This window comes from Antrostomus carolinensis, unplaced genomic scaffold (genome assembly GCF_000700745.2).
Source record: "Antrostomus carolinensis isolate BGI_N321 unplaced genomic scaffold, ASM70074v2 scaffold774, whole genome shotgun sequence".
Classification (NCBI taxonomy): Eukaryota; Metazoa; Chordata; class Aves; order Caprimulgiformes; family Caprimulgidae; genus Antrostomus; species Antrostomus carolinensis.
Window position 1 is genome coordinate 8,958 of NW_010309825.1, and position 9,798 is coordinate 18,755.

Consider the following 9,798-nt stretch of genomic DNA (forward strand, 5'->3'; position numbering starts at 1 on the left):
AAGTTATGTCTCTATGAACATCCTCTTCTTGGGCCTGCTCTTCTGTCCACATGAACATTTTTAAATTTTATTGGTTTGGGAAAATAGAAAAGCTTTTATGGATTGAGCCACAAGTCACAGACATGAATAACAGGCATCAGAAAAAGTTTTATATAAGATTCTTTTTTTGTTTTGAAGTCAAGCTGCCAAGACTTCAAGCGTTTGAAATACCTGAACTTTCACCCCCCTGCCACAGAGTGCCTTCTGCACCTGGCTAGCACAGGGATAATTTTCTGACGTCGGTATAACCATTCAGTTTTCAATTAGGATTTTTTTCCAGATTCAGATAACTAACTTCAAATCTTTGGAGCTTTCAACCAACATAAAGAATATAGTGTTGCACTTTTTTTTTTTTTTTAATGGTAGTATGCAGGCAGTTTCTACAAGTGCCTGGACTTGCAGTGTATGGAGCTGCTGAAGTGTATAGCATGTAGAGGACTGGAAGATGAAAGTGCCCATTTACCAGGCTGTAACTAAAGGCAGAGGTTAGTTTTCCAGAAAATGAAAGATACACAGGGTGTATTGTTCAGGACTCGAGTGGGTGTCTGCTGCTCACTCTCCATTTTTAAACACAAATTCATTGCAAGGCTAGTAGTACAATATAGGTGATGGCTTCTGCAAAAATGAGAAGAGGGCATTTTTAACTATGAATAGGATGCTTTAGTCTTATAAATTCTAGCACACTTAATATATAATTTCACAGCTGTTAACATTCATGATGATTAATAACCTGTCTTTAGCTGTGTAGCTCCTCATATGCATTTATGGCTTCTAAAATAAATTTCTAACAAGAGATATGTATAAGCCTGTTCCCAAAGGAGAGGTCATGTATTTTATTTCCCTGTAGTGCTGTCCTCCAGAAGTATGCTGTCAGGGACTCTCTTGGTTATTTTCCAAAATGCTAAATAATAATTTTGGAGCTGAAGCTGATGGCAACACTTTCAAAAAATGTCCTGTGAAAATGGGCCCTGAACATAATTGATGTTAGGGATCTGATAGAGAGTAGAAGTTTTTTTCTGATGGCGAGTGTTGCAAAGGGACTATGTGTTATCACAGAGGACTGTGTTTATAGGATTCTCTGGCATAAGGAAGTAGAATACGGAGAAAAGGTCAGTTATCTAAAAAGGGCAAGCACATGTTGCTATTTTATTACCTTTATTGTACAAAAGGACTTCACAAAAATTTTGCTGTCTCTACCAAATTGTACAAATCCCCTCTAAGAGCTAAACTTTGTGCTGTTATGTGAACATCAGACTCCAGCTGACTTAAATTTGTAATAAATAATCCAGTTTATATCCCTGGCCTATCAGCCTTTTGTGTAAGTTGATATTTCTTGGATATCACTAAATCTTACGTTTTCTGCTTACAGCTGTCTTACAAACTTGTCAGCTTCATTTGATGTCAGCTTCCTGTAGGCAATACCATAAACTTTTAGAACCAAAATGCATACTTCTGGGGATTTTTTGAAATCTTTTGGTAGGTGGATATTGCAGAGGTTTATTTTTTATTTTTACTAGCCTTCTGTAATAGAGAAGTTAAAGCAAGCAGATAGTTCTATTAAAAATCTATTTACATTAAAGTGGGAATTCAAATTCAAACAGAGGCAATCAAACTTTTTGTCCACATGCCCAAATCATTCCATGATAAAAAGCCATGAGAGACATACCACACACTTGGGAGAGCTGAGGAGTAGTGGAACAGGTACTGAGCAGGACAAGGACTTCCCGGGGTGATACAGGACTGGGCTGGGAGTACATCCAGGACTCAAGATACCCCTGGAACTTCCACCATCGGCTCCTTCTGATGGATGGTTTCCTCTTGCAAGTTGGGAATTCAGTTCAACCACCAGCACCTGTGCCAGCACAGTCCTGCTCCCAAACACAGGAGGTGAAATCGTCGGGGGAGCCATGCTGACTACTTGCAAGTTGCGTGTTAGATCATGAGTTGCAGGCTGGCCAGCTGCACTGAACAATTTAAAAGCATAAACCAAGAGGAGTTCTGTGATAGAGATCAGTAGTATTAATAGCAACAGAGGAGACTGCACTTGGAAATAAAATATGAAGATAGAAGGGAGTCAAGGTAACCTGCTCACCTCAAAGCCACTCTTTCTACCACTGTTGTTATAAGGAAGACAGATGACAATTATACATCCTTACCTCACCATTCAACTTTTTCAGGTCATTAAGGAATGCTAATTGGAAACAAGAGGAATATAAGCCAGTCAATGACTCAACAATATCAACCCTTTGCAGTCATCATCAGTCCTTACATTTTCTGTGATTACAATAAATTAAAGCTATTTTGCCTTTTCCTTTCTAAAAGTTGAAATTTGCTTGACACTGTGCTAAGCATGAAATGGCAAATCACTTAAATTACCACAAGATCAGAATTTGGCTGCTAGATGTAGGCTGAACATCCCTATCTTGAGAAATACATGAGGACTTGGCATTCCTGGTCTGTAAGCTACCAAAGTGTCTACTATGCATAAAGGGCCAAAATATGTGTGATTGTTTGCCTCTGCAAACATCACAGAGATTGCCAAGGGCAGAATTTGGTCTGTGGTTCAAAGAGCTTTCTCATGTTAAAGGCTGAGATACACTTTAAAGAGAGAGCAATATACTCTAGTTTGCTTTTCTTTTTTAACCATAATCAAAATACCAACCCAATTTCAGAACTGTTTATCAAAAGCTAGACAGTCTTCAGCCCTTAATTTCATCCAAGGTAGAGATAATCATTCCATGGCACAGGGCATGCTGGGCAGGACAGCTGAAGGATGAAACTTAATTTCCAAGCTAACAAGAAAGTTCTGGTAGGAATTTTGTTTCAATTACCAACAAACACAACCCAAGAAGAGGTTAAATTTGCACCCTGGCAGCTCTATGCAGACACAAACCTGGCTGGCTAGGGTTGGCTCTTTCACTCCATGCAGAACTGCTTTCAAGTAAAAACTGCAGCAGAGCAGCGCCAGTGCTTGTAGCAGAAGATTAAGGCAGTTTAAGTTTGGCTATATGTTTTAACAGAGAACAAAGTTTTATTAAAATTACGTACTGAGCTTTATTTTTGCATTGTTAGACCTGTAGAGAATATAATCACCTGGAGAAAAAAAAAAACTACTAAAAGAAACACCTGGTAGAACATGCAAATTTAAGTATTGCTTTACTTTCACAGAAATAGAGGACCTGTTTTGTTGATTTTTTTTTTTTAGTTATACGTGATTGAAACAAGATTTAAATGGTGAAATTATTTTCCCTCAAACTGAATTGCAACGTCATATTGCACACTAGCACCTCAGTCTAGCAAACAAGAAAAGCTAAGTTTAACTTAGCTCTAGTTAAAATGGGATTTCTTAAGTGTTTGTGTACTTTGCTGAACTAAAACCTAAGAGACAACCACAATACTTGCTTTTCATATTGGAGAATTATGGGGCTTAGCCTGTCTTAAAAGAATAGAATTAAATTATATAACTCTGCTTTAAAAATAAAAGTTTTAAACATCTCTATGAAAGGCTGATCATTTATGTTAAGAACTGCTATGTTATAGCTGTAAATAAGAGAGTTTATTTCAGTCATTCTAGAATTCCTGTACCTGAAGAATACATATTCTGGTCTCCAGCTAAAAGCTAAAGTGTTATAGAGCTAAAAGTGGATTTTAGATCCTGACTTTTATTAGTGCCACCTCCTTACTGGTATTTTTTTCGAGTGCTTCACTTACATTTCGGTCTCAGATTGTACCTTACTTGGGAAAGCAATGGTATATTCACACCCCTTTGTGCCAGTGAAGACACCCAAAGTTCTTGGATCAGCAAATGGACAAGTCGGCACAAAGAGAAAAGATCAAAGCTGCCATCTAGTGTTGGGTTCAAGGTGGGCAGAGGCAGCACAGCGCAAGGCAGGCAAGTGTCCTACAGCGGAGTGAGGTAAGAAGAGAGAACTGTAGGGAATATACAAGGCTGAACTTAGCTACTGTATGTACTGTGGTGAGCGACAAGCTGAACACGAGCAGACAATGTGCGCTTGCAGCCCAGAAGGCCAATAACCGTATCCTGGGCTGCATCAAGAGAAGCGTGGCCAGCAGGTCGAGGGAGGTGATTCTGCCCCTCTACTCCGCTCTTGTAATGCCCCACCTGGAGTACTGCATAACAAACATATTGAGATTTTGCCATTTTCCCCTAAACAAACCAATACTGTGCATAGGCACATGGCTGTGGGGAAGACAGGGAATCAACTTAACCATGAAGTAGTTGACTTTCAAATTAGTTCTTTAAAAACACAGTATCCATTTCTACTTGCTTAAATAGAAGATAAATGCAGTGGGATGGGATAACTTACTAGCATCACCAGTCTGACTTCTCAATATTGCTTAATCACCCCATCGAGTTGATGCTTCTGTCCTCAGTGGCAGAGAGAAAAATGCCGGGAACTAATGCCATGGTTGTTGATAGCTTCCTGTCCTTACAGAACCACAGAATTGCCTAGATTGGAAAAGACCTTTAAGATCATCAAGTGCAATCATTAACCTCACACTGACAAGTCCCCAACTAAACCATGTCCCTAAGCACTACGTCTACACGACTCAAATACCTCCAGGGATGGGGAGTCCACCACTGCCCTGGGCAACCCCTTCCAATGTCTGAGAACCCTTTCAGGAAAGAAATTCTTCCTCATACCCAATCTAAACTTCCCTTGGTGCAACTTGAGGCCATTTCCTCTTGTCCTATTGACAAGGAGGACAACTACTACAGGAGCTACTAGGAGACAGGTAATAAACCTATTCTTTTGATTTGAATTATTTATTGAAGAATCAAGACAGGGACTTTTTTATAATGGAGTATCGAAACCATAATCAGGAAAAGTTTGTTCCCAGAAGAGATAAGCAGATTTTTTACAGATGCAATTATAATTTATTCTCATTAAACAGGATATTTTCCTTCATACACTTGGAATAGTCAAAGTTGAGTTGCTATGAAAGAGACTATGAAAAAGGTTACAGGTAGAGATTCATTTGCAGCTGATTTATAAAGTTAGCACTTTACTTTCTTAAGCAATTGCTCCCATATGAACAAAACATGAGTAAGTCGCAACAATCACCTATTCTGTAAAGAAAGCATTTAAGACAGTTCAGAAACAAATACAGCAAACTTCCCCAAAACACAGAAGTAAAAAATGTATGCTAAGCAATTATGTGTTCTGTTTTCCTATTTCTGTCATTTTTTCTTATTTAAAATAGTTACTGAAAATCTACTATTACAAGTCATTACAGTTTTCCATGTCCAGATCACCCATAGCATAACTGTCATATGTTCACCCAAATGTGTCCTGTAACACCTGAATATCCAGTTGCCATCACAAAGTAAGGGCCCCGACCTGCAATCAAGCTTGGCTGATTTTAGCAGGATTCACAGAGGTTTCAGGGTTTGCCAGCAGAGAACTCACTCTAAGTCTGTATTTTAGAAAATCCAAGGCCACAATCCAGAAGAAAGCACCTTTCCTCGATAAGTTTAGTGATTTCAACTGTATGTAACTGCTGATAGTCAATTGTAGGAATAGGATGTAAGGGAGAAGTATTAAATCTAAAACTGCTCTTAGAGGATATTCAGTCTCTATTTATAGTCAGGCTGAAGCATCTTGGAGGGGTCCCTGAATGGCAATAGCTTCAATCTCAACTCGGGCACCCTGTGAGAAAACAATGAAGAAATGTATAAGGAATTTAATATATCTATTTTATGAAGCAATTGGATGTATAACACAACCTTGTAAGAACAGAGTGACATTTGAGGGAGATTATAGTTCTGCCAGTTGTATTACTGATTTACCAGCGTTAAGTAATATTGAAAAGTCACGTTTCTTTCAGTATTGTAACCCCTTATTTCTAGTGTTGTAGCCATCTTCCACCATACAGAAATGTCTCTCTCATTATCAGATCTCTTATCATGTGTGGAAGACTGGTATGCTTTGGAACAAAAGCTAAAATACTTAAGATTCTTCATTAAAATAATTGCAAATGAAGCTACTCCAGAATAAGAAAAGCTGTCGGAATGCTTCAGAAGTGAAGAGTTTCAGACAACTCTTTTTCTTTGTTTGTTTGTTTTTTTTTATTTGTTTGGTTTTTTTTGTTGTTTGGGGGTTTTTTGGGGGTTTTTTTGGGTTTTTTTTGTTTGGTTTTGGGTTTTGTTTTTTTTTTTGTAGACAGAAAAGTGACACTTACTTTTGGCAAAGCAGCAACCTGATAGGCTGCTCTGGCTGGGAAGTTTGTCTTGAAGACTGTAATTTAAACAGAAACATCCACCAATCACTTAACTTTGTTGATAAAACACTGTTCAAAGTCATCTGTGTAAAATGCAGTCATTGGAATGGTTTCAGGTTCAAGGCTACAAGATAAATATCTTCTGTGCCAGCTACTGTTGTCCCCTTGGTTTTTTTTTTTTGGTCACTGACTGCTCTAACATCTCTGCAAGCTACCATTCATCATCAAGAAGACAGCTACAGTTGTGACCTAGCAGCCAGTGTTAACTTGCACTCTGCTGACATTGCATGCCTTAACAGCAACTTGGCTAAATAAGAAAGATTAAATCAGGATGGTGATCATCCAATGGCAAACACCAGGGAGTGGGAGAGGGCTCTTTCACAGAGAGAGCAAGAGGGAGAAACAGGCCCCTGCCAGAAGAGTCATGAGCAAAGATCCTAGATTTGCCTAAAATCAACAAGTAAGCCAACCTCACTTGTATCAAAGGAAGGCAGAGGAAAAATAGGCCCCTGACCTATGTCTCCCATCCCAATTAGGTCTGGTGCTCAAGGATATTAAAAGAATGTGGAGGGGGCAAGGTGGGGGAAGGGTATCAGTCAAGATATATTCTATGGAATCATAGAATAATTCAGGTTGGAAGGGACCTTTAGAGATCACCTAGCTCAGTCCCCCCAAGCCCCCCGCCATGGGCAGGGACATCTTTCAGTAGATCAGGTTTCTCAAAGCCCCATCCAACCTGACTTTGAACACCTCCAAGGAATTTACATAATTAAATCAAAGTTTTACTAGTGACAGTTAAACTAAACTCAGAAATTACTGGTAATTTCAGGGTCCTGCACTGCCAAGGCAGGATAACTCACCATCAAAGAAGAGCAGCAACTGCTTTCCTGAACTACAGGTAGGATGCAACAAGTAACTAAGTATCTAGCTGCTCTGTTTCTACCCTGCTTAAATACACACACAATTCCATTTTGACATGCAGAAGACCCTGCTGATAGCTCATCAATAGAAGGCTTCATTCAAGACCAGATGTTGCTACCTAATTATAACCCATAGCTATATAAAAAAAGGAACTTAGGAACATACTCTCCCAAATTCTTCAGCACAATATGGCTCAGTGGAATCCCCTATTTGAGTCTACATTCCGTTTTGTTAACCAAGCATTATTTTTTTTCCTTAATTGGAGCAGTGTGGCTCATCCTTGTATAAGCCTTGTCCCATAACAATAACTCACAAATCATTCAAAGATACAAACAGACTTTAAAGAAATGGAGATACACAATTTGAAATTAAGCATTTGAAGGCTGCCTACAGTAGAATTGTATTAGGGACAACACAACACCTATCAAAATAAAGAGGCATGGAAGATCAACCTGCAGGGATAGCAGGAGTTGATCTTCACATGACAGTGAGTTAGTGGGATGGCAGGACACAAATCCACAAGAAATAAGGCTGTGATTGATCTGGTGCTTACATTTTTTTTTTTTTTAATATTATATTTCTACTGGAATCTCAAAGAATCTGGAACTACATCATCTGAGTCATTAAAACATTTCGCTTACTGTGAATATAATTTGTTCCACAAGCCATACTGGTAAAACAGAAACAAAAGATCTACTTACATTGTTTGTAGATATCATTAATATCATTGAAGTCCTTCATGTCTGCCATCAGAACAGTAGTCTTCACAACTAGAAATTATATAACTGCTGTTATTTTAGACCTTTGACTTGTATACAAAAGTTGAAAATCTTTAGTGCATTTCTTGCTTTTATTTCATAGATTCTCTCAAGTATTCTAAAAAAAGTTTTGCAAACACATACTGACCATTAGAGGTACCACCTAAGAAATCTGAGTAACTAGTATGTAATAAAAACTTTAAGGAATTGGACATACCTGACCAGCTCTGAAAATCTCCATTTTAAATTTCACTCTAAGCCAAATTCTTCCAATAGGCACAGAACTGATAAGCAAGCCAATTAAAAAAGCTGTTGCAAGCCAGCTGTGAGTTACTGGCAATAATTTATATCATATATAATATCTGCTGCCAAAAAAATCCATCAAAAATGGATGAAAATATAGTCTATGCTAGAATTTTTTTAACTATGACTGCCCAAGTCAGCATAAATCCTGGCTTGGCTCCACTATTAGAGTTCTCCCCCCAGAAAAGTATTGGAAGTGTCTAGAATATGAACCCCATAGATACAAACCTGGTTTTACCTGGAGCAAAGCCTAGAATATTTAAAATGCCTGTAGTCAATTGCAGCTCTGTCTACAGCTGAGCTTCCCTGGTTAAGAGTTAAAATATTAGTACCATGGGCAGAAATTTTTGGTGAAAAGCACTGTTCCATTGATACCCATTGCAAAGACTTGCATGTTTATTTATTTTTGCTATTTGCTAACTCAAACTCATGACTACTTTTGTTTCTTCCAGCTATTGATAACAACTTAATGTTTAGCAAACAGCTTAAACAGCATTTTTTTTTAAAAAAAAAAAACTTCTTTTTTTTTAAATCCAGGTAAAAACAACCACTTGTTTGCCACCATCACAGCAGCACGTACCATTTCCATAGTCACAGCCTGCAGCTTTCAGGATTTCGCCCATGTTTTTTAGAGCCTAATAAAAAAATGAGACAATTAGTATCAGCTGGGTTGTATTTAGGTAAATTTGTAATTTTGAGTTGTAATCTGGCTACATCCATGTTATAGTACAAGTTCACCCAGCAAATCTTCAGCTGCCATCAGTGAGCAAGCAAAATCAGAAACAGATTAAAAAAATAATAAAAGGGACTTTCTAATAAACCACAAATATTAAACCATAGATTCATTAGCTGTAAATATGTGATGCCAGTGCCATCTCATCCTATTACCTCACACAATCTCTTTGCTGCTCAGGGAACAAATCTTTCCCCATCTCAAAGCCAGAGTTTTTATTAGGGTCTGAACCTTCATTACAAACACTGATTCTTTCCTAAATGAAATACAGATTCTTTCCCTGACCTCCACATGGTTTGGATGGAAAATGACAGGGTGGAATGACTTCCTCCTGCTTTTCCCTCATCTTGGAGGATGTGAAATGCACTCTCTAAGGCTCTTCATTTCTCATAAGTCCATGTTTAACTAAGCACATGCCAACTCCATTACAAGTTTATTGCTAGAAGACACCTTACCTGCTTAGCTTCTTCCTTTGCCCCTCCGGAGACAAGCTGCCCAGTGGAAGGTTCTATACCTATCTGTCCTGCAATGTACATTGTCCGGTCTACCAGCACTGCTTGGCTGAAAACATAAGTGACATTTTAGGTTTAGTGTTTCCCCATCAAAACATTTAACTATCTGAAAGCACACTTCACATTTTCTTCAGTAGTTTACAGTATCTCAGAAAGATAGAGGACTTAGGTTATGCACACAGAAGTCTGTACACACAGCCATATGTGCAACCTGCTTACGCTTTGGGAGACCTGGGATTAGATCACCTATGGAAAGACACAGCTACATTAGCGTAGCTCTGTTCTTGAG

General features: G+C 38.4%; 1 protein-coding gene across 1 annotated transcript; it reads right to left on the reverse strand.

Moving 5' to 3' along the window:
• Positions 1-5,648: 5,648 nt before the first annotated feature.
• RIDA (reactive intermediate imine deaminase A) lies at positions 5,649-9,558 on the reverse strand (the record flags this gene model as incomplete). The annotated part of the gene is made up of 5 exons (XM_010166189.2): positions 5,649-5,711; positions 6,244-6,299; positions 7,905-7,973; positions 8,845-8,899; positions 9,453-9,558. Coding segments are annotated over 5 exons (349 nt in total), but the record flags the coding sequence as incomplete, so codon positions are not given.
• Between the last annotated feature and the right edge of the window lie 240 nt (positions 9,559-9,798).